Consider the following 24,126-nt stretch of genomic DNA (forward strand, 5'->3'; position numbering starts at 1 on the left):
TCCGTTGAAACACATTTTTTTTTCAAAAAAAAAAGAAAAAGAGAGAGAGACAAGGGGAATCGAAGGCAGTCTCACTGCTTAGGAATAAGCGATAGTCCAGACTCAAGGAATCCTCTATCCTACGATTGAATCGATCACTTCGAAGATATTTCCTCTTAACAACCGCCCCCCCCCCCCCCTTTTTCAACAATTCGCTTGGCACACCGCACAGAGTGGCCCAAAGTTTCAATCAAAGACTCAGTTCCTGAATATACTATTAATGGATGCTGTCCCAGAAGTTGATTAGGAAACTCACCATGTCATACCACCCTCCACCACCAAAAGCACACGGACTCGGCCCCAGGTTCTTGAAGCCAAAGCTCTCATAGAACCGAATCAAATGATCATGAGCTATGATCACAATACTCTGTGCCGATTCAATACCGTTGCGAGCAGATTCAATATACTCATCCATCAGCGCCCTTCCCAACCCCTTAAACTGGTACCCCGTCCGAATCGCCAGGGAGTGCACACCGACAAAACGTCCATTCACATCGTTCCCAATAGCCTCTCCATTCACCTGAACAACATCACGGCTCCCGTCCCAGTTTTTGGGCATTTCCATAGCTCCATCCGTCACTCGATTGCCGGGGACTCGTGTGGCAATCACGTGGCCGACCAGTTCTACCTGGCCAGAATTCTCCACGAATAGCCCTAGGCAAAGGTCTGGGCATATGGTCAGGCGGTAGATGAACTAAGCTTTTGTTAGTGTAAGATCTGAAGGGTCCCGTGCGGTTCGAAGTGTACAACATACCTTTTCCCTAGAGCAGCGTTCCTGCTCGGGAAAGGCGCTCTCGACTTCCACGCAGCTGTCGAGATCAGACAAATCTAGAGGTCGAACGAAGGCCGTGAGACCAGCTAGTCCAGGGAATTGTACGGTCTTCATTGTCTCGAAGGTGGTGAAGATTAGTGCACTGCTCACTCTGTATTACTTCCGCTTAGTACAGGGAAAAGAGAAGAGATAGAGGGAGAAGTGTTACTGCTGGCATTAGTGAAGATATCAATGGACTGATTACCGCCACGGCGGCGACGCTATTGAGAATTTGCTTGGTGGGTCTTGACCATGACAGGGCGTGAAGAAAATGATACTGTACGGAGTAGAGGGTATAGAATCGACCAAGTGATTCATCTTCCTCCACCGACGGTGGGGATTTTGCTTCACCTTGTGGATCCCGCGCGTTGTAGATTACCGAACCTTGTTACGGGTGTACGGAGATTACCACGCCTTGTAGATTACGGCTAGACTGAAAGGGGAAATTTGAATGAGTTAATAGTGACATTAAGATCGTCGAGATATTCTATCATCAATCACCATTCACATATACCAGCAAAACTTATCTACATTAGTCCTTTCTCTTCTCTTCTCTTCTCTTCTTTTCTTTTCTCTACCTTTATGTTTTCTGAAAAAATTAAGAAAGAATGAAAAGCTCGGTATTTATTAATTTATTTAAAGTTCCCAAACTTGTACCGCCACAGCCAAAATATATGGTTATAGATTTCTTAACTGTCGCTATAAGATATAGCCAATCTCCCTATACTAGAGGGTTCGGGTTCATATGCATGATAAAAGGAGTCCTTGCCCTTGTAGCGATAAGAACATGGAGTGAGGTGGGAAATATCATGGGCGTAGATGGATCGCGACTCATAAACAAGGCATGGAAAGCGGGGGTTCGGCTTTTACTCCGGAAATTATGGAACTGATGTAAACGACTGGAATAACTTCCAACTTTGGGGAGATAATAGGCTACTCCTAGTATTTGTATTATAATCGATTTTTATTCGTGGTATTTCTATCTATTTTATTATATCTTATTTTTATTTTATTTATATTTCTTTTCTTATATTCTCTCCCCCGCCCCCTTCTCATTCAGACAAGCCCATCATGTCTCCTAAAGAAGAACCGCATCCGTATCTGCCGTTATCGACTCGTGCACAAGAAGCAGCAGTCGCAGAGACGAAGAACCCACTACTTGATATTCTAGCCGACCTGTGGCATCCGGAGTCAAACCCAAATGGGTTCTTCAGCGTTGGGATCGCGGAAAATGTCCTGATGCATGACGTGCTCCTAGAGTATATCAACAAGCAACTGACCCTACCTGCCAAATACTTAACCTACAACGATGGCGGCGCTGGAAGCACGCGGTTGAAGAAGGCCACTGCCCGATTTTTAAACCGTCACCTGACTCCGTTTACACCCATTCAGCCCCATCATCTCGCCATCACAAATGGCGTGTCGTCTGCGATCGAACAACTGTCGTGGATATTCGCCAACCCTGGGGACGGTATTTTACTGGGAGGCCCTATTATGGGCAATTTATCCCGGATTTGGCAATGCGACCGGCAGCAAAGGTGGTCCCCGTGAGCTTTGAGGATTGCCACCCGCTTGAGCCGGCTGCCGTTGAGAAATACGAGCAGGCGCTTCTGCAGTTTGAAAGTCAGACGAGCAATAAAGCCAGAGCCTTGGTCCTCTGCCATCCCCATAATCCCCTCGGCCGCTGCTATCCTACGCAGACAATTATAGAAATCATGAGACTATGCCAGAAATATCAAATCCACCTGATCAGCGATGAAATTTACGCGCTGTCGACTTGGGAGAACCGGATCGATCCGACTCCTACGCCAGTGAAGTTTGAATCTTTGCTTTCAATCAATCCCACGGGCATTATTGACCCAGGATTGACTCATATTCTCTGGGGCATGAGCAAGGATTTTGGTGCCAATGGCATTCGAATTGGCGTCATTGTATCCCAAGCAAACGCTGGTCTTCATAGTGCCCTTCGTGGAACATCGCTGTACACTTATGTTTCAGGCTTGTCAGATTATATAGCAGCCAACATATTAGAGGACGACGCTTTCACAGATCGATACATAGAAATGAATCGACAGAGGTTGCGGGATTCGTATCACTTCGTTGCCGAATACCTTCAGCAACGTGGCTTGGAGTATGAGCGCGGCGGTAATGCGGGCTTCTTCATATGGGTCAACCTGGGGAAGAAATACCTCGAAAATCGCCAGAAGATCCACTATGATGGTCCGGACCTGACCCAGGAAGTCATGGATCGTCTTTGTAGCCAGAAGGTCTTCCTTGCTAGTGGCAATGCTTTTGGGTCCGAGAAACCTGGCTGGTTTCGCATTGTCACCTCGCATCCAATAGCGTACCTGACAGAAGCCTTACAGCGCATTGAGCTTGCGATAGGGAATTAGATGGAAATATGTTGACCTATCAGCTAAATATCGACAAGTCCATCTACATGGCTGAATAATCAAGTATTCTACCGGCAGAAAACGTTTCCCAAAATCAGCAAAACGCATGAATGTGGACTGACCTCGATGGGCTTGCCGTACACCGCCTTCGCTTTGTAGATAAAGATTACTTAGTGGCCCGAGGCATGTAGTTATTGGAGGTTTGGGTACTGGTCGCAAACCGGTTATGGTGGGTTACAATGGTTTCATCTTAGATAATCATTGGTGTAAAATGGTTAAGTGGGTCACATACTAAAATCTAACCAAATATTATAGTGAGCAAACAGTTTCTTGGGTGTTATAACTGTGAGTTGACATGAACATTACTTATTCAACACAGTTATAGAATTAGAGTATATAGTACCAAGATAGTCTTTATACTGTTTAAAAATACATTTATTTTAGTTAGAATATAGTATAAAAACTATGTATACACTGTACTGAAAAAGCCTTTTACAGTTTGCTCTAGCTTGACATTAGAATATCTATAGTTATGAATTATTCGAAGTTGATTATTTACTTAACAAATATATATCTCTCTTTATTTATATCCTGAACAATTCATTCACTGAAATCAAAACAATTAATTCGTCAGGGCAACAGAGATTTGGTGTTCCTTTCATCTCTCCTTCATTCATCTTCTATCTCTCCCTCATCTCTCCTTCATCCTTCTTCATCCTTCTTCCTTTATTCTATCTTCAACTTACCTTCAATCTTACCTCTATAAGCTCCTTCTTGGCTTCTTAACTAGAGTCAAGTATTCTTCTTTATCCCTGCTATCTACCCCTCCGCTATACACAATGAGTTCTGAATCAAAGAGTTGTGAGTCGTCAGACTCAGATAACAACGTAATCATCTCCTACGAGCCAGAAACCAACACAACAGCTTCCACAGGAAAAGGTGAGCTGAGACCCTTTTACAGAGACCCCTAGTCTAACATATAAAAATAGCAAAAACGCCTAAAGGAAGAGAGGGCCTAAAGACCGCGTTTGGACTCGTGGGCAACGACGAATGGACTCAATGGCTTAAATCGGATATGGTGCAGCCACACTGGGCTTCTCTATGGAACGACTTCTTAAGAAACAGGAAAGGTGGTGAACGTGGCCCAGGACTAGTCATAGTCCAGGCAAGAGTGATATCTGGTGAAGCAGCAGGTAACAGGAAGTATTCGGCATTTACGAAGGATAAAACAGAGTGGGACGAGGTGGATCATTACGCATGCTTCCTTTATTGGGTGAAGTATGAGAATACAACAAGCAGAAGCGGGGTGTTCTTTCGGACCCAGAAGACGGAAGATGAAATAGATCGATTGATCTGGGCGTTGAAAGATTGGCTTCGCCACATTCATGCTCCATCCCAGATAGGGAAAAGGGGTGGAGGTACAGCAATTTTTGGCAGTGTCAGAGGTTAGTAGTATAGGGGAGTGTGGGAAAGGATTTCACAGCTGACACTAGGTAGGCTATCAAAAACGCACCCGAGCAACAACCAACGATGATCAGTCAGGGGCTACATCCTCCACCACGAAGGAAGACACCGAAATGGAATTAGACACCACCGCGGTTCCTGAGACAGACACTCAAGCCGATAATAAGATGAGTCAGGAAGACAATGAAAATGACCCACAATTGAGCAGATGGGAGATGGCACTCCAAGAGGAATGCCTTAGTAAAAAGCAGCAAATGATCCTGTGGAGGAAATCCGACACATTCGATCGTACTGACCCATTCTGGCAGTATGCTATGGCCACAACCGCACTAAAAAACTGTGAGCGGGTTATAGGTGAGGAAGAGCCAGAGATTATAGCAGACCTAGAAACGATAGAAGAGGAGGTTGACGTAGCGGCCTCATCTGTTATGAAGGGTGAGCCTAAAACACCAAAGAAATTGAGCAAAAGGGAGCTTAAGGCTAAATACCGCGCGTTTGATCCGATGACGACCGATATATTCAACCCTGAGCATTACAATGTACAGGAAGAAATTGAATATGCGCACATAGCAGAGATAAGCACTGCTTCAACTGTCATGAGACCGACAGAGGAAGGGCTGCGCCAAATGGAAAAACAAAGGCAATGGTTTGACAATAAAGAGTACCAGAGAGAGAATCACGAGGAGGCTTGTCAAAGGCTGAATATACCAGCTTCATCGCATCCCCGGTTGCCCAATATGCATGCCGGTGCTATGCTAAAATATTGGCAGCCAGTTGCTATCAATGCACTTGCAGAAATGAAAGCATCTGGCCATGTAAAAGGCGCAATCCTTGGAGACTCCGTGGGGCTTGGGAAAACTTGGGAAGCAGTAGGTTTCCTTATGCATGTGAGTATAGTCTCTTTGTGATATCCTTTCCCAGACTAACCTAAGAATAGCAATACGCATTGTTCAAGAAAAGATACGATGCGGCGAAAAAGGAAAAGAAGACACTGCCTCTAGGAAAGCCGACATTAATTGTTGTACCGCCCACTTTGGTAGGACAATGGATTGGGGAGATTATTGCCATGACGCCCCTGTTTAAGTTATGGGTGTATTATGGAGATTACAGAGCCACAGCCGGACATAATGCACGTGTAATAGATGGGAAACTCACAAACGATGATGAGATTTTTGACGGCCAACCCCAAAGGGCAAGGGTGTTAATCCTGACCACATACCAGACATTGACTGCTCGTCACGGGCCATCTACAGCAAAACTGTGGTGTGAAAAGGAGAAGATCACCTATAATCCATCTCAGCCCCCTCGACAATGGAAGGGTTCTCTGGCCGGGCTCTTCGAGATTGCTGTCTTTGACGAAGCGCATACACTGCGCAATAGAGATGCACAATTATCTATTACTGCGAAGTGGATATACGCAGAGTTTAATCTCTTGCTGACAGGAACACTGTTTTTTAACAGCGTTTATGATTTCTCCGGATATGCAGGTCTGGTGCTAAAAAATGATCATGTTGAACCACAGCAATTGACAGCTCACCTTTTCGACCTACCGAAGGGGCATGAGAAAGAAAGTTTATTGCTTACTCATACAGCATTGACCAAACTTATCTTCGCGGATGGTATTGATCTCCAACTTGCAGGAACACGGTTGCGCAAAATCCTAGCACAATTGATGATTCGCCGTACGCTTAGTTCAAGCATTCCATTTGAGAGTGGTGTCACCATAGGACAAGATATCCCGGGCTACAAGCGGAAGATGGTAATGAGTGAACTAAACGAGGCCGAAGAGCTGGCCTACAAGGCCCTAGAGGTCAGGTATCGACAATACATTCTTATGCAGGATAAACACGACAAAACAAAGTACAGGTGGAATATGGACAGGCTTCGGAAGTTGACATTGTTTTCAAGTTGGATAGGCTTCCAATGGTTGGAAAAAAGTCTTGTAACGCAAAATATTGCAGCAGCGTTGCATTGCCTGAAAGAAGGCACGTTAATAGGTCGATGGATGCGTGCCATTGAAGATTGCAAAGTCCTGGACAATGAAAGTTCAGTGATAGGGTTTTACAGAACAGCCTATAAGGTTGCTCAGGAGATTGAAAGGCCTACCTTCGCTCTTGAATTTCTCTTACGGGGCTCACCTAAAATGAGAAGTATGATCCCAATTATCAGAGACCAGGTGTTTTTACATCATGAAAAGTCCATTGTGTGGACAATGTGGCCAGCCGAACAAGTGTATGTTGCTGCTTGTCTCAAGGAGATTGGCATAGACGTTGCTGTACTGCACTCGGGTCTTGATACAACTGAAAGAACAAGGCTAATCGATGAGTTCACTATGCAAGAGGATAAATGCATGGTCCTAATATCAACATTCTCTATCTCGTCAGCAGGACTCAATCTACAGAAACTTTGTCGAAATGCGCACCTTTTCTCACCCCCAACTTCACAAAGCATCGCCAACCAGGCCATCGGCAGAGTATGTCGACTAGGACAAACAAAGATCGTGTTAATATACGAATATTTGGCAGAAAAAACTTTTCAATGTTGGTTGCGTCGAAGAGGAGTGAACAAGGCACTGCCTGGAATAATCACAGAATTGTCCCTTAATATTAACGACCAAGAAGTAATGAGCGACCATAAACCTTTAACCAGGTGGCGAATTCGAAATGACAAATTGACTTATTTGGAGGATGGTGAGGAGCCGCAGGAGGGAGACATTTTTGATGCAAGTATGATACTCGAACAGATCATCGAATCGATGCAGGGCACAGACTGAAGGCTCCCCAACTTGAGGACCTAATATTGTAAATCAAGAAAAGCAAAAAAAAAAATTTTTCCTAGTATCTAACTCAGGGGGTAGCAAACAAATCAACTTTTTCTTTTCTTTGTTTAACTTCTTTGTTTAGACATACCCGTAAAAGCTTTCAATTCCTTGGCCTACAATCTCAGAAAAATTCTCATTTTGGACTCCTATTCAATCAAAGATCGATTTTTTTTTTTTTTTTTTGGAAATACAGTGCTGGTTATAACCTCTATAATCATGGCCATAACACAATCTACGCTGCCTACATCATCGCAAGTGCCACCATTACAGACGAGACACCGGGACCAAAATCGGTCAATAGGAGCAACCCAACGCGCCGAGACTAACTCAAATTTACGTATGTTACTACTAGCTCTTAGTAGTGTACTGGGAAATTAATATATCTGGTAGAATCAGAATCATTCTCTACACAATCAACCACCCTTGATGCCGGTGCACTTGAAAACTCGCAGGATTCTGAATATGGTAGACCTTCTATTATATCAGTGAGTAATTAATAAAATTATCGAAAGAAAATCATAATCAAAGTAAACTAATAATATGTTCCTATAGCAAAAGCGTAAAGCAGCCAAAAGTACTGGATCTCACTCAAAATCAGTTGCAAAAAGGAAAAAGACTACGAATCATTCAAAAAGTCAACCGACCCGACCTAGGAGTGTTGAACATACTACCTTTACAAATAACCGATTACCCTCCACCCAGCAACCTAGAAACGTACGCAGCTATCAGCCTCTACCAAGTACACCATCATTGCATACAATTCATACGTCTCCTGTGCACCAAGAGGGCTTGTTACCCACTATCAATCCTGCTGATCTTCGATCTTACCCTACATCACCAGCGATCCCCCCTATTCAGGATGTAACTGGGCCTGACTGCTTCTCTGATGATATGCTGGAGCCTGCCGCCTCTTTATTCAACTATGACAATTCATCCCAGAATTTAGTGGCGGAGGCTGGTATGACAACTTCCACGAACACAAATAGGGCTGTAGAAGACCTTGCCAAGTATGCGCGACAGCAGTTTATATGTGGTCTATGCAACAGAAAATCTGCTGAACCAGTGCAGAGAACCTTCCCAGGTATGAGTCATGGTACACGGGACTTTCAAGATGCTGAAAAGGCTGTTCGATCCTTCTATAAATCCTGGAAGTTTCGATCAATTCAGAGCGCTACAAGTATATTCCTTGAGTGGTTTATTACTCAACGCTATTCACTACCATATGACCCAAAATCAATCCTTGAAGGTATCACAAGGTCATATATACCAATTTGGTCTTTAGAAGTATTTGCTTGGATGACAACCTGTCTATCACTTGATAGCTTCTCTCCTTTCGGCCGATCTTTTGTTCGATGTAAGTTAAATACTAAGCTAAGGCACTGTCTTCAACTCAGCCTAATTCAATTTAGATGCTACTATCCAGTTGGTTTTCCGCGCAGGACTAAATGCATTACTTACTCGGGGCCCTAATAGAATCCCTGAACTTGTGAAGTATGATCGCAGTCATGTCTTAAATGCTTTTGATAGTCTCCACACAAAGAACAAATATCGAGAACTGGACATTCTTAGGGACTTTCCATTGGCAGAAATCTTGGGCAGTCGCCGGAAGCCCCAACGGTCCCTAATTGATATGGATGCGGACAGTGATGGATCAGTAGAAGAGAGGGATGGGGATGAGGATAAGGATAATAATGAGCACCGGGATGAGGATGGGAATGAGGGTGAGAATGAGAGTGAGACTGAGAATGAGGATGAGAATGAGGATGAGGATGAGAATGAGGATGAGGATGAGGATGAGAATGAGGATGGGGAGTAGGATGTAATATTTGTTTGCGATTTACTATTTATTTTTAATGTACAATATTTAATTATATTTTAATCAAATTTTAACTGTGTATACTAGTTTTGAGAGACATACAGTGGCTTTCAATCTCTGTCTTCATTATATATATATCCTATACGCTGGTCATATTATGCCAGAATATCTAATAAATACACTCTAATATTAAACCAATAAGCCTTCTTTCAATGTATGATAGTCTGCTATAATATATGGATATAAAAGACTTATAATACACTTTAGAAACATATTAATACATTGATGAGGATGGACTTTTACTATAATTTATATATTAAAAACATCGTTACAGTTGAGCATTGGGCAAGACTAGGTATTTATCTTGGCACTCTGAACCACACCTGTTCTGTGAACACCCCCTTTTACTATAATACCTAAACATCAACTCTACAACACTCTGGCTTCAAAATGCCTCGTTATAAGGCTCTTCCATCTTCAAAAATTGTTTGGCGGCCCTATAATAATGGGCAGAATTCTTCGTATCATCAGGATATAACTGCCACATGTCCTCCAAACACCAAAAATTGTCCAGTTTCTACGCGTCACCTCCCAATACTCAAACAACCTCAAGAGCATCCACACGAATCCCCACAGTATAATCCACCTCCATATGAACCTGATATAAGTATGTTGTGGAAGCCTTTCCCAGATAGTCTATAGTAATATAATCTTAGATTGGCTGGGTAACGATTTTATATACGCTCTCGCACTATGGGTTACTTATGCAGAAATATCAAGATCTGATTATAGTCGGCTGTATGAAGTATTACAGCTCCTAGATTCAGATAAGGTACGTAATCTGCCTCGAAAACTTGATACATTAAAGGAGCAGTTAGAAAGAAACCTCCCACTTCTATCCACGTATAAGCGAGCAATCCCCGTTAGTCAAGCACGACAATCCAATACACCTCGTGATTCAGATTTCACAACACAGCAATACTGGTTTGATCCACCGCACTTGTTCTATAATATCCTCAATTCTGGTCTTGCAAAAGAGAAAATGCACTTTGGAATGGCCCAATATGCAGATAATCCTGTTGAGCTATGGCATTCCCGTGCATGGGGTGGATCTATTGCCGCGGTGTCAGGAGAATATGCCTACTCCTCCTCTCATGAGACTATTTTCCCCTCAGACTTTGTATTAATACCACAGATATCCGTTGATACAATTAGATTACCTGTTACAATTGGTCGGGTTATATTCATAGGATTGGATAAGCGGAGCTCAACAGCTACAAAAGAACAAGTTGTTTTAACACTACAGCCAGTCTTCTCGCGTTCACAGATGGAAAGTATATCTCTTGCTCCATTATCATCTGACTCAACATATATCTTAGTGGAAGATATTAATTTTGAAATACTAGCTGCTGATGTTCTCCAGGTAATCGATATGGGTATTTGTTACTACTCAGCCAATGATCGTTATCCTTTAAATCCTTCTATCGAGATCCACAGCGTGCTACATTATAAAAAAAGGACATGTCGCCATCCCAGTTTAATGCATCCATTACGCGCAGAGTTAGAGCTTGCCCATTTTGGGCGGGCACATTTTCTCTCCTGTTCTGCAAAAACTCGCCGGATACGCTCTGTCCCATTCTTACTTTTTATCGATGAATTCGGGGCCCATCGAAATATGTATCGAGCATTAAAAGCATTTTACTTGATTCCTGCTGGCCTCTCATATTCTGCACGTCGGCAAGTAGGAAATCTGTTTACGCTAACACTTGGCCCGCATGGTGCCGCTGTCGAAGATGTGATTGCCTCATTTCAGGGGAGCTTCAAAGATCTTATTAGCGGTATATCCATGCCACTGGATAGTGGTCTTACCTTGGTCACAGCTTTTATTATGGCATTTACTGGTGATATGCCCCAGCAAGCAAAAAACAGTGGGGCATTAAACCATAATGCAAGATTTGGTTGCCGATTTTGTTATTGTTCAAAAGAGCAACGAGCTGACTTAACTTTTGATACTGTTCTGAAGGGGCGATATCATTTTGATACAATTCAAAAGCTTGCTGAAGGACATCGATATTCAACAAAAACAGAGCGTCAAGAGTTTTTTACTAAATATGGACTAACAGGTCAACAGATCCCTCTTCGAGAATTAAATCCTACCTTAGATGTAGTTCTCAGTCGTCCGCATGATGTACCTCATTCTGAATGGAAGGGCCTCGGCAGTATTCTGCAAGACCTACTAATGTCAAAGATCCTAAGTCCCTCTGGACAAGTGGCTTACTCAAACGCATTCCAACAGTTTATACAGCCATATAACTGGCCGCGGCTCCAGACTCCTCAACACCGCAAGTCATGGTCAATGTCGGAAGCAGGTTGCTCAATTATTTTAACACCGTTGATTCTTCGATGTAACGCTGAACAAAGTTGGTTTCAGACCTCATATTGTCAACGCATCAAGGATATCCTTCGATTATCATCTTCAGATTATCCAGTTCTACCTGCTTACCAGCTCATTATTCATATATATGCCATATTTGCAGAGACGACAAGTCTAATCTCTATGCCGATTTCTCTCTTACCTGATGATTTACACCGTTATGTTTTACAAGGTCGAAAGGCATTTCAAATGCTTATACAAGCTGCTTCTTCCTTAAAACCTAATGAGGCCACACAATTCTTGTTACCTAGTAAGTTATTGATACACTTGTCACTTAATCCTAACTTCTAAAAGATATAGGTATATCCGCAACAGTTTCGAAAGATGATTGGATCCATAAATTAAACCGTCCAAATCTCCATACTGGTATACATTTTCATAATATTGCCTCTGAATATGCAACTCTAATGAACTGCAATGTCCTAGCAGGGGAGTTAAAGCATAAGTAATTAGACTTCTGACGCTTGACATTGAATATACTGATGCCAGTAGATTATTTAAGAGATGGGTAGACAGGGCTGCACCATCAAATTTAATGGGCTATCTATTTCGTCTAGATCGTTTTCGTCAATCATTTCGTCTAGGCTTCTTTGGTGCTTGGGATCATCTGTTAACCGGTGCTTTGCAAGTTAATCTCCAGCAAAGATGCCCACAACTCACACAGAGCTTTATTTTATTCGACGAGGAAGACTGTGAAACAATATCAGATAATGCTACCAAATTTTTCGATTCGATTGATCCTCTCCGCCTGTCACAGCAGCATAACCTTGATATACCTTATGATAGGATATCAATGTATCATATGCATGTATTTACGAGCAAGCTGATTTACGCTTATAATGTTGATTATCAGATCACTGATATTGAGCAACTTTCTGTTTTTGAACAGCTTAGCTTCTTCAAAAAGATTGCCTTTAACCAAGAGTAAGTCTGTGTATGTTCTGTTTAATATAGTACTAATTCTTCTAATAGAAATGGCCGCAGAGTTACCCTTAACATTGGGCAATTTATTTACTTCCATGGTTCTGAAATCGGCCAGATTATATGCTGTATTCGTCACAGCTTTCGAAATAATCTATACTCATTTCTTTTGGTTCGGCCACTTACTGAATGTGCACAACAAGATTATATGCTTAAGCTGCCATTATACGAATATTTACCAGATTGGTGTTTGGTAGGTTTACCAGCATGTTGTTCTACACCATTATATATGGTCAATCTCTCTCATACCAAGGGAGTTGCTATATCAGCCTCTACTCCTACACTATGCCTTTGCACTTGGAACATCGATTATATGTAATGTATGCTACTTTATTTCCTTTCAGGATACTGTATATATATAATCCGTGAAAGCCTTTTACAGCTAATGTATGTATAAATAACAGCAGCACACCGAACCCAGCAGACAATCCAGCAGACAACTCCAACCATAAAGAACACCAGTATCTCAATCTCATACACACGAGACTTGCCTCAGGCGAATACCGACCCGACCGCACAGGTACAAGCACACACTCCATCTTCGCACCCCCTCAGCCCCGCTTTCGCTCTCCGCTTCTCGCTCTCCAAACCGGCTCCCAACCCAGTCGATGACTCTATCCCCGTCCTCCCCCTCCCGACCTCCAAAAGTGTCTTCTTCCGCGCTGTCGTCGCCAAGCTCCTCTGGTTCATCTCCGGCTGCATCTCGTCCCTGCCGCTCTCCGACCAAGGCGTCAAGATCTGGGGCGGTAGCAGCAGCCGCGAATTCCTCGACAAAGTCGGCCTGGGCCACCGCGACGTAGGCGACCTCGGTCCTGTATACAGGTTTCAATGGCGACACTTCGGGGCCGAGAATGTCGACACCAAAACCGATTACAAAGGACAAGGAGTCAACCGGCTCGCCGAGATACTGTACAAGTTAAAACATAACCCTTTCGACTATCGCATTATCATGAGTGCCTGGAACCAGTCGATCTCAAGAAGATAGCACTCCCGCCTTGTGACATGTTCGCCCAGTTCTACGTCTCCTACCCCAATGGTCAAGACCAGAAAGGTCATCTCCATTGCCAGCCCTATCAGCGCTCGTGTGACGTGGCCCTCGGTGTGCCCTTTAATATTGTCTCCTACAGTCTCTTGAGGTATATACTTATACAGTGGACTTATATCCCGGTACCTTTGTTTATGCCATGGTTAATATCCATGTCTACCTGGACTATATTGAGCTCTTGCAGGAGCAGCTGGTAAGGGGGCTGACTGAGTTCCCGGAGTTAAAGATTCGTCGTGATAATTAGAAAAAGGTTGTATACGAAAAATATATAGAGCCCCTCCTATCTAAGTCTCTGTTATTCAGATTAAACACAACCTTAAACTTATTGACCCTGAGTTAGTGCAGATATTTATTAGTAAAAGAGTTTTTAAAGTTAGAGATCATTTTTTGTACTCTCTTTTACTATAATATAACTCGTAAATTTCTTGTTATTTATATATTCAGTATAGTAATATATTATTCACCGAACAGTTTAATAGTTGGAAAAGTCTAATATTTATCTATTTAATATCAATATTCAGCTAATTATTAACTGTTAGAAACCTGAGAATATTTTGGTTGTTGTTACTATAAAAAACAGTTCTGTTCTTTATTACTGGTTATCATTAGTTAGTCTCACTTTTTTACTGTATGAGATGGTAATATATTATTATGTAACTATTACAACCAGTTTGAAACCGTAGATAAACCCTTCTGTTATACTGTTTATCACTAACTTGAACTAAGTTTCACTGGTGCCAAATAATTCCGAACCCTGTTTACCATAAGAAACCATACATCACCTGGAAAAGCCTTTTCGTGGAACCAGGCTAAACTGACCCCCTCGGCACCTAAGTACTGCATTGGGAAAATACAGGCATCCCTAAATACCAAAGTAGCATCCATAGTACTCCGGATACGTGAATTAGTTGCCGATCTCGTTACAAACTGAAAGAGAGCGGTCGAATGAGTTATTTCGATTTATACTGGGTTTAAGAAAGTCACATGTATCAGCTCTGACTCTCTTAAGAATTAAGAAGATTCCACTCCGGAGTATATATAGTTCCAGGGCAGTTAGAGCTGGTACCCTACACAAGCCTGGCCATTATTGAAGTTGTCAAGGCCCCTATAGCTTGGTACCGGGTTGGGCATGAAAAGACATTTTTATTTGAAATCGTTTGTGGAAGGATCCACACCGCAATGCAATGCCAGAACTATTATTAATACCCCCTTGCATCTAGCTGAGCCCATGCTCGCAAATAACCACATAAAACAGCACATACCGAAATTACTAGTATGCTGTGGTTTCACATTTTCACGCGATGAATTCTTCATACCCGATATATCTGGTGGCAATAGCTGCAGTGACAGCTATAGCCATTTTAAACCGCATTCTACGATATCGAAAACTCAGGGAGTTCTCCACGCAGCATCATTGTGAGAAGACCACGTATGAAACCAGATTTCAGCACGATTATCTTGGTCTCGGGAAGGCGGTGGAATTGGGCTTTGCCTTTCGGCGAAAACAGTCGTTGTCATATACAAACAAGTTATTCCTGCAACACGGCCATACGTACGGGACAAAAATCCTCGGCCTCAAGCTAGTTTTCACTTGTCATGCACAAAATATCAAACAAGTGCTTTCTACAGGCTTCGTGGACTATGATAGTTCCCAGCTACGGGGACACCTTTTTGACTGTGTAGCGCCTTCTAGCATCTTTGCAGTGGATGGTCCAGAGTGGAAAAGCGTTAGGGGTTTGTGGCAGCGTCAACTCTCCAAACATGGCCAGATCTGCGATCTGCCCATGTATGAGAGGCATCTGCAAAACTTCATCCAACATGTGCCGACGGATGGTGATGCATTCGATATTCAAGCCCTATTCTTTAACCTTTGTGCAGACATCACGAGCTCATTCGCGCTTGGGGAATCTCTGGATGCCCTTTGCCATATGCAAAGTCCTGAAAAGAAAAGATTCGCGGAAGACCTTGTATACATAAAACACACCATCGCAAAGAACGGCTTCCGTGGACCATTGCATTGGATATTTGGAAAGAAGCAATTTGTAGATGCCTGTGCCAGAGCTCGAAGATACGTTATGGCTTATGCAGAACACGCATTGGATGTAACGGCAACTAACACTACCATGGAACAGGAAAGCCCCATGGGTTTAGGGAATTACTGCTTTGTACGTGGCCTGGCCACAGATGTCAAAGACATCTCACAGCTTACAGATCACGCCATGACTCTTATGATTGCGGCAGTAGACAGTGTAACATCCTTACTTTCTGCAACAATTTTCCTCCTATCTCAGAATAGGCGAGTCTTTCGAAAACTGAGAAACAGTATTATTGATGCCATTGGGTATGACTGTCCTACATACAAGCAGCTAAGGGGGTTGAAATACATGCGCTGTGTGTTCAATGAAGGTGAGGATGAAACCATATATCATTTGCCTCTAGGAGACGCTGAGGGTTAATTTCTGCAGCACTGCGTCTATTTCCCCCGGCTCCATTCAATGCCAGGACAGCCAGCAAAGACACCGTATTGCCATGTGGCGGGGGCTCTAGAGGTGACCTACCCGTCCTTGTCGAGAGGGGGTCGATCGTGGTATTTTCGACATGGGCTAGCCACCGTTTAGGAGCAGATTTCGAGGATAGTCCGCAGGACTTTATTCCAGAAAGGTGGGAGTTATTGGACAGAGAGATCCCCGGCTTTCTCCCGTTTAGCAAAGGACCCAGAATATGCCCTGGCCGTAAGTGTCCATCCTCTACCTAGTATGCTGAGTATGCTGAGTTGCTGTGGTGATTTAGAACAGTACGCCATGACTGAAGCGTCCTATGTAGTCTGTCGTATTTTACAAACATTTTCCACTATCACGGACTACAATACTGAAGGATGGTCGGAGAGGATTGTTTTGACTTTAGAGAACGATAATGGGGTTGTTGTTGGGTTAAGAAAGGAATCAGAGTAGCTTGATCATATGGTGGGTTGTCTATACTGGAAGGAAAGAACGTGCAGAGGAGAGAAGTTTCCCATTGGCACTACCTTAAGCCTCAAGTAATCATGGTTTACATTAATGACACAAATAATAGAGGGTAGAAGAGGGCTACAAATATAACTTAAAAAACAAAATACATACAACAGGAGGGATTCGCTGGTGGTCACCCACCCAACTACTAACCTCCCGGCGTGTGGCTTAAGTACGGCTGAGCGGACGGGAAGCCCTGTTCTCCACACCCTATGGTCGTATGTACTAACTTCCTAGTTCAATTGACCTATATAGTACTACCAAAAACCAAGCCCAGTACTTAGCTCGTCTTTCTGAGCTCGACACCACGGTCATCTGGCTGTAGAACTCGTATGTCAATGCTTCCAGAACAGGGCATGTCTGACTTGAAGCTATATATATATATATAGTGAAGTGATGTGAAGGCAGTATTTTGGACTATTAAGTTAGATGTTATTATGCTACTGTACAAAATTATGTCTAAAATTGCTGCGACCCCTCGCCCCTTCACAATAAATATATTGCTCGTCCCGGCTTTTTCTATCCAGTCAGCTACTTCAATATCATTCTTCAGAATATAGATCAAGGTCATGCCAGTTTTGCCCGAGCGCTCGTCAGCTTCGTGTGTCTGCCAGGAGTTTTAAAGCAATAGGTATGTTCAGTCTCTATATCTCGATAAGATCAAATCATCACTAGCAGATAATGGAATTATTCTCCCATGGCATTGAGTTTAATATATGTACAACATCATCTTTCCATTACGCATAAAGGTCTAAGAGGAGACAGGACAAAGTCGTCCATTATTATTCCAAGAATACGGTAAAGGGTCAGTGGTCCTGACCTCCCAATCCTCCGCACCAACAGCAGTCAACGCAAAGAACAGACCAGTGGGGTCGTACTTCTGCTTCAGTGCATACAGAGCGAGATAGTTAACCCCATAGAATGCCTCCTGTAGGTTGGGTTCGAGCAGATCAGCCTCGCTCATGTAAGCACCTGACTCCGGGGCGATATCACGCAGGACATCCATCCAGCTTGTGACGGCAAGGGAGGCGTTATGAACGGTCTCCCATGTGGCATTATTGGGCCATTCGATGCCGACGATAACATGAGCGAGAGCATCACGCCAAGCGGGGAGGACGGAAGTGTCGTTGGGTGGGGCGACGGCGATGCCAGTACCGGAAATGTGGAATCCGGCAATGAAGAGACCCTATTTTGTTAATTTAGAGGGCTGGTTTGTGGAATGATGGGTTTAATGGCAGGATACCTTTTCGGTAGCGTCTTTGTGCGCGGCATAAGTACGCTGACGGAGAGTGTCGTCCTGGAAGACGCTTCGGGGCATCAGACGCGAGGCGGTTTTGACCGCGGCACCTCCGGCAAATTCTTGAGGGAATGCGACAACCCAAGCGTCATGGCTTAGTAATTTGTAGGTTAGCTGAAAAGCGAGGAAGAAAGTAGAAGAAGGTGGACGAACAAATTGTCGGCATGGTTGTACCACGGCGTGTAGGTGATGTTCTGGCTATCGAGAACCTTGTACCACGGAGCAAGCAAAGCCTTCGTCTCAGCCATGGTCATGTTAGGTGCAACAAAAGATTGCATGCGGAAATAATAGTCGGTCGACCCAGCATAGTCAGTACCAATCTCAATGGCCGACGCTCCAACATAGTAGTAACCGTAGGTACCCGCGTTGACAAAACCCTCAAAATTGTCAAAGTAGGCCTCAACTCCCTTCCAAAACGCATCGGCACTAGGGGCATCGTTAATGGTGAAGTTGAACGTGACTGTGGTGGTCGGCAGTCTTGGGAGAGCTTTGACAATTAAAGATGTAACAACGCCAATGGTGCTGCCGCCACCGCCACGAAGCATCCAGAAAATTTCGGAGTTTTCAGTGGACGATGCAGTGATGAAGCGCCCGTCAGCTAGGACAACTACACGACAAACAGTTAGCCAAGGATCTAGTCAAACGTTGGCGACGTCCGGGTGACATATGTATACCTTCCATAGCAAGAACCTGATCAGCAGCCATGCCGTACATGCTACTCAACGGTGAGTGACCACCACCTGCAGTGTAGCCACCTCCCAGACCGACAGTAACAGCTTCTCCGCCAAGGACACTAACACCGAGGCTCTTCGCATATTCATAGGCTTCCCAGACTTGAACTCCAGAACCGAATTTAATGGCCGGTCCGATATAGCCATTGGTGGCCTTGTACTCGGGGTAGAACGCCTTATCTTTGAACCAATGGGTCCAAATAGACAGAGCGCCTTTACCAGACGACTTGCCGTTGAAGTCATGTCCTGTATTCTTCACTACCAGACGAAGGTTTAAATTACGTGCAAAGTTGATGGCCAATTGGATCTGAGCCACAGTGGACGCATTGACCACGTACGCTGGGTACCCGCCCAACTCACAAGTGTTGGTGTAGTTGTATCCAGGAGCCATGCAAGTTCTACCCTCATAGAGCGGCAGCATAATTGAAGCTGGGTCGTCCATACTATAAATAGTTTAGTTAGATGTTCCATGGCTGGACAAGTATCACTCACTGGAGATTGGAAACGGCCCATTGCGAGGTAATACTAGTGCACTTATCTGCATCATACTCTGGCCAGTCAGAGTAGCAGTATGCAGCCAGCGGTACCGTCTTGATCAATCGTTTACCTAGCAGAGTATCAAAAATATCCCAGAGCAGATTGCTAGGCCAGAACACGTCCCCTGGCATCACCTTGCAGCTTCGTGGAATCTTCTTAGAAAGAGTCAAGTCGGTGTAATGATCGGCAAACTTGAATACATCAGATACATTCGCATTTCGAATGTTTGAAGACAAATCAGCAAGGACTTCATTCGTCAATTGGACTGTCTCTGCAGGAAACAGCGTGGTGGACTTTGGGGAAATCGTGGTTGCGGCGGCTGTGAGAGATATAGTAGCAAAACTAGCACCCTGAGCGCCCATCACCACAGTTGCCCCAGCCAAGGCGGCAAGAGTAGATGACACGAAGTCCTTCATGGCTTTAAGACCCTAGATAGTGGCAGGAAACTCAGTCAAGGTTGGCTGGAATGGAAGAAAAACGGATTAAAAGAAGAACGAGCAAGATTAAATTTGTGGCTGACGACGGTCATTTAAGAGGAAGGTAGTGTAGACTAGTAGCTCGCTTGGAGATTGAGGGGATGAAGCTATCAACATTGTGGAGACTCTAATCGTAGCTGGTTATTCTCCACTGGCATAAATTAGATGTGCGGTTAATTGCCGGCCACGTTGCGCCGCAAGGAAGTTTCTCTAATCCTAGTAGGGTGAATATAATACAGTTAATTCTGGCACTACTTCAGACCAAAAGATTACTCAATTTATCCTCATATGAATCGTGGGATCCAAACCTCGGCCTACTTATCCGGTGGTTCACTAACCACAAAAGCTCATATCGAACATGAATCCTAGCCAATCTCCAGTGAACAATATAAGATGGTGCACCGGACTGGAAATGCCCTCGAATAATATGGGTATAATCGTGAACTAGCGTGGGCACTAATGCACCCAATTAATTTGAACGTGTCCGAAGCCCTCCTTAGTGCACGCACCATGAGTCTAGAGCTCTATTCCCGCCCAAAAGAAACTCGCGAAAATGTATTCCTCAATTACTTCCGACTGAAATGGTTATACCGGCAGAATGATTCATAAAATCTGAGGATAGCGATTCACACAACAGGTTCCACCATTCAAAACTGCAAGGCCGTTGATAGCACGGGATTAGACGTCTGAACTCAAAGAATGCAATGGATCTGAGCTATTCACGCTTATTCGGTTTGTTTCTCCTTCATATTCGCGCCATACCCATAAAAAAGCCCACTTATCCCATGCACACGAGATTAGATTCGCTGTGACGTTTTCCGCAACAGCAGTGAACCGACTTTTAGATATCTAGATAACTTTGGAGGATGCAGCCTTCAAAGCATGTAATGTATCCGGAAGGGGACTAAGTGCTTTATGTTTTTATTTACTTGTCCACTGTTAACCCAAATTTTGAACAGTGTGAAGCGCCACAAATATATATTGCAATTCTTCGACCACCAATGCCAAGGTTACCGGTAAAGGAAGATCAAATACCGCGCTCTGGATGAATTAAGCCTTACCTAAGCTGTGAATTATCTGTCAAAAACGTATAATAATAATAATAATAATAAAAATTGGGGGCCTTGCTGATAATAATGAACACGTTTAAGGCCTCCTAATGCATAAAAACGTTAGTTGCATTTTGAGCTGACACATCAGACAGGAGTTTGTGCCAAGAACCTTCTCGCCCCACGGTTGATAAATAAGCATAGGCTCCAATTTCCCGGCTCATCCATCCACAACTTCATACATGAGAGAACGATCATGGATTCAGCATACAAATATATGTGCCCAAAGCCGAGAACATCGTGGGCATGCGTTCATTGCAAAGTAAAAAGGACACGCTGTCTAAGGGAAAACCCACAATTGCCATGTCGACGGTAAAGTGAGCCTGAGTCATCAATTTTGCACATTCTAATAATTTCAACTAGATGTCAAACGCTTAAATTAGACTGCCGAATAGCCCCAAACAAAGCCAAAGGCACGGGAGAACCGAAACAAGAAGAAGCTGATGTTCTCTCAGGGTTGTTTGATGCTCAGCCGAGGCCTCCGCCACCAAAGAATGTTGTGGACGTCCATCGTCAAATATTTCAGACAAAGTTTGACATCTCTGGACAGCAATCGTCTAGAGTGTTATTGGATACTACGTCTGATGAGACAGGAGAACGGCCCCCGGTGCTTGACCAGATAAAAGCTGATCAGCTTCTAAGCAAGTTTCAAACCAAGAGCTCCTATTTCCCGTTTGTGGCGCTCCCAAATAATATAGCCTCGGCGGAGCGTCGCTTCCTGTATCTTGCGGTACTTACCGCGGCATCTTCAGATGACATGGCTCTACTCAGGAGTCTGGATAACAGGTTTCGGTCCGTGTTGGCTGATCGGGTTGTGAACGCTGGGGAAAAAAGTCTGGACTATCTCCAGGGGCTGCTCATTTACATTGCATGGTGAGTAATACCGAGAATAAAGCAAGTCAAGCGAGGTAGACTAAAGATGGTTTGATAGGTACAACATGCATCTACGTCCACGAAGCTTTCAGTCCTACCAGTATCTCCAAATTGCTATCAGCATGATTGTTGACCTAGGGTTCGATGATGAAACTTTTGGAAAAACAGAACTCGACTGTTCATCACCATCGATCAGTAGCGAAGCTCTAGATGCCTGCCTTGGGTGCTATTACCTTTCCTCTGTGTAGGTGCTACATCTGCAAGGGTTACTCTAGCCGCTAACAATCGTGGACCAGCATTGCAACAGGGTCCAAACGAGACAACAAGGTGGCCCTTTCCTCCAACCTGAGAAGCTATCTGCTTCAATTATCCCAGGGAGAGTGTACCCGTGGTAGAATGATGTACTCCTGCATTCGGCTTCAGACGGCAATAGAAGCAGCATACAAAGGCACCGAGAAGTCTGATCTTTTCTGGCTAGCAGATCATCAGCTTACGTCAGACTTCTCCCTGAATATTCGTATGTTCTCGCTGTTATTAAGAACTTGGGTTCCCCATCTAATAGTTTCCTAATATAGCTTCAGTTAATGTTGCACATCTTACTCTTTCCTTGATGGAGGAAGCAAGTATATATCGTCTGGACGCAATGCTTTTGGAGTTTGACGTTGCCAAATTTCATTCCATCATGAGCAAAGGAAGAGCCTTCCTGGACTATTTCATATCCGTCCCTACATCGAATTTTGCCCACTTCTCATTTGCTGAATGGGACCGTCTAATTGCAGTGATTCGTGTTACCACAGAGATTCTTTCAGCTGCAGCTGGTCTGCCGGGCATCATTGCAGCGGTTGGAGAAGAATCTCGGACCCTAACCAGATACCTTGAATGCTTGGCGAATCGTATGGAAAAACTTTCGCAGTCTGGCCGGAACCCCGGAGAATTCCCTGATATGTTTTATCTGTTCAAGTCTGTCTTAGATTTACTATGCCCTCTTCCTCTCGCCGCAACTTACGACCAAGGCCTACCTCCAGCTGTGAATTCTGAACCGCAGCCCGGAATGAAGCGATGTCCGGTTCTGTCTGGTATTCAAGGGACAGAGTTCTGGGATGCATATCAAACCTCTGTTCCTGCTGATGACATAGAGATCAATCTTGATATGTTGTTCACTAATGAGTTTCTATCAGAACTACCGTCTGAGCAATGGATGGACACTTCCAGGAATATCAGCTATACTTGAAGCAGCTTCGGGCCTTCCCATATTGTATATACTAAAATTCTCCATTCACAAACATCAACCGGTCATTTAAAGTCCACAAGCAATCTAATTTCTCCCGACCACCCAGCTTGGCCCCAACTCACGAATCTCCTTACCATTGATATCCCTGGGCTGGTACGCAAGACTAGAGCGAGACAAGGTAACCACCGCATCACTCCTCCTCCCCTCAAGCCAGTGCTCGAACATATCAATTCCCGCAAAGGCACCACCCGCAGTCCAGAACTTGCCATCGATTACCCAACGAGCCGTTTCCCAGGTAGTGTCGGGACATTCCGGTTTGATGTACTCAAGGAATTCGCTATTGGTTGTTGCGCGCTTACCGCGGAGCAAGCCAGCCTTGGCGGCCACAATCGCACCCGTGCAGGTGGTGAAGAAATACTGGACCTCGTCCACCTTGCGGTGCAGGAATTCGCGGTAAGAGTCGGGGATGTTGTTCCAGAAATCGGGGCCAGGGCCTCCCAGGAGGATTGCGTCGAGCTTGGGACATTCATCGAAGGTGGTGGTTGGTTGCAGCTTGAAGCCGCTCATGAGGGTAATCACGGTGTCCATTGTCGGGGCGATATAGTGGAAGTTGATATCAATGCCCTGGTCTACCATGTCGTCTGGGACGAATCCATCGCGGTTAATGGTGCTTAGCATGGCTTTGGATCCGGAGATGAGGAGGTCGACTGGGCCAGCGACGTCGAGGAGCTGGAAGTCGTAGAGGACGATACCGATCTGAAGTGGTGCCATTTTGTAGCTTTGCTTGTATTCAGGGAACAAGTATGAATGAGTAAAGCTAAGAAATTGTTTCCAAATGTTGATTGATGGAGTAGAAGAGTAATCGTCCATCGCACGTTTATATAGATGTTCTATAGATGCTCTATACATACTGCATCGGCTAAACCTTCCTTCCGCTAGATACGCTCGCGTAACGTTTCCTTCCGCAGTGCGGTCTTGGCAGCTGATCGGTCCAACCCTAACAGAGAGGAAATTTGTATTCAAGAAAACAGGATTGATTACCTTTTTTTTTTTTTTTTTT

The 24,126-nt window shown here is 44.2% G+C and overlaps 10 protein-coding genes across 10 annotated transcripts; 7 read left to right on the plus strand and 3 right to left on the minus strand.

Annotated features, from left to right (window-relative positions):
- Positions 1 to 256: 256 nt before the first annotated feature.
- Positions 257 to 925, minus strand: BDV27DRAFT_164105 (GNAT family N-acetyltransferase; the record flags this gene model as incomplete). Its single annotated transcript, XM_032073645.1, has 2 exons — positions 257 to 733; positions 794 to 925. 2 exons carry the CDS (start codon positions 923 to 925, stop codon positions 257 to 259), a joined length of 609 nt encoding a protein of 202 aa, XP_031920952.1.
- Positions 926 to 1,921: 996 nt separating this feature from the next.
- Positions 1,922 to 3,243, plus strand: BDV27DRAFT_150946 (pyridoxal phosphate-dependent aminotransferase; the record flags this gene model as incomplete). The annotated part of the gene is made up of 2 exons (XM_032071301.1): positions 1,922 to 2,295; positions 2,337 to 3,243. 2 exons carry the CDS (start codon positions 1,922 to 1,924, stop codon positions 3,241 to 3,243), a joined length of 1,281 nt encoding a protein of 426 aa, XP_031920953.1.
- An 839-nt stretch (positions 3,244 to 4,082) lies between these two features.
- On the plus strand, positions 4,083 to 7,480 carry BDV27DRAFT_164107 (P-loop containing nucleoside triphosphate hydrolase protein; the record flags this gene model as incomplete). Its single annotated transcript, XM_032073646.1, has 4 exons — positions 4,083 to 4,182; positions 4,233 to 4,688; positions 4,741 to 5,594; positions 5,645 to 7,480. 4 exons carry the CDS (start codon positions 4,083 to 4,085, stop codon positions 7,478 to 7,480), a joined length of 3,246 nt encoding a protein of 1,081 aa, XP_031920954.1.
- A 264-nt stretch (positions 7,481 to 7,744) lies between these two features.
- On the plus strand, positions 7,745 to 9,344 carry BDV27DRAFT_164108 (uncharacterized protein; the record flags this gene model as incomplete). Its single annotated transcript, XM_032073647.1, has 4 exons — positions 7,745 to 7,865; positions 7,919 to 8,013; positions 8,081 to 8,882; positions 8,938 to 9,344. The coding sequence occupies 4 exons, from the start codon at positions 7,745 to 7,747 to the stop codon at positions 9,342 to 9,344; spliced, it is 1,425 nt and encodes a 474-aa protein (XP_031920955.1).
- A 1,540-nt stretch (positions 9,345 to 10,884) lies between these two features.
- BDV27DRAFT_150949 (uncharacterized protein) lies at positions 10,885 to 11,657 on the plus strand (the record flags this gene model as incomplete). The annotated part of the gene is made up of 3 exons (XM_032071302.1): positions 10,885 to 11,182; positions 11,225 to 11,563; positions 11,641 to 11,657. The coding sequence occupies 3 exons, from the start codon at positions 10,885 to 10,887 to the stop codon at positions 11,655 to 11,657; spliced, it is 654 nt and encodes a 217-aa protein (XP_031920956.1).
- A 1,387-nt stretch (positions 11,658 to 13,044) lies between these two features.
- Positions 13,045 to 14,048, plus strand: BDV27DRAFT_150950 (thymidylate synthase/dCMP hydroxymethylase domain-containing protein; the record flags this gene model as incomplete). The annotated part of the gene is made up of 5 exons (XM_032071303.1): positions 13,045 to 13,074; positions 13,132 to 13,279; positions 13,365 to 13,712; positions 13,745 to 13,926; positions 13,980 to 14,048. The coding sequence occupies 5 exons, from the start codon at positions 13,045 to 13,047 to the stop codon at positions 14,046 to 14,048; spliced, it is 777 nt and encodes a 258-aa protein (XP_031920957.1).
- A 1,057-nt stretch (positions 14,049 to 15,105) lies between these two features.
- BDV27DRAFT_150951 (cytochrome P450) lies at positions 15,106 to 16,755 on the plus strand (the record flags this gene model as incomplete). The annotated part of the gene is made up of 4 exons (XM_032071304.1): positions 15,106 to 15,949; positions 15,989 to 16,195; positions 16,255 to 16,536; positions 16,595 to 16,755. The coding sequence occupies 4 exons, from the start codon at positions 15,106 to 15,108 to the stop codon at positions 16,753 to 16,755; spliced, it is 1,494 nt and encodes a 497-aa protein (XP_031920958.1).
- An 808-nt stretch (positions 16,756 to 17,563) lies between these two features.
- Positions 17,564 to 19,793, minus strand: BDV27DRAFT_164111 (uncharacterized protein; the record flags this gene model as incomplete). The annotated part of the gene is made up of 5 exons (XM_032073648.1): positions 17,564 to 17,998; positions 18,056 to 18,203; positions 18,263 to 18,716; positions 18,784 to 19,283; positions 19,333 to 19,793. The coding sequence occupies 5 exons, from the start codon at positions 19,791 to 19,793 to the stop codon at positions 17,564 to 17,566; spliced, it is 1,998 nt and encodes a 665-aa protein (XP_031920959.1).
- A 2,252-nt stretch (positions 19,794 to 22,045) lies between these two features.
- Positions 22,046 to 23,066, plus strand: BDV27DRAFT_150954 (uncharacterized protein; the record flags this gene model as incomplete). Its single annotated transcript, XM_032071305.1, has 3 exons — positions 22,046 to 22,079; positions 22,143 to 22,352; positions 22,411 to 23,066. 3 exons carry the CDS (start codon positions 22,046 to 22,048, stop codon positions 23,064 to 23,066), a joined length of 900 nt encoding a protein of 299 aa, XP_031920960.1.
- A 42-nt stretch (positions 23,067 to 23,108) lies between these two features.
- Positions 23,109 to 23,837, minus strand: BDV27DRAFT_169930 (DJ-1/PfpI family protein; the record flags this gene model as incomplete). Its single annotated transcript, XM_032075163.1, has 1 exon — positions 23,109 to 23,837. One exon carries the CDS (start codon positions 23,835 to 23,837, stop codon positions 23,151 to 23,153), a length of 687 nt encoding a protein of 228 aa, XP_031920961.1. The 3' UTR covers positions 23,109 to 23,150.
- Between the last annotated feature and the right edge of the window lie 289 nt (positions 23,838 to 24,126).

The sequence above is a fragment of the Aspergillus caelatus genome, assembly GCF_009193585.1.
Source record: "Aspergillus caelatus strain CBS 763.97 unplaced genomic scaffold BDV27scaffold_389, whole genome shotgun sequence".
Taxonomy (NCBI): domain Eukaryota; kingdom Fungi; phylum Ascomycota; class Eurotiomycetes; order Eurotiales; family Aspergillaceae; genus Aspergillus; species Aspergillus caelatus.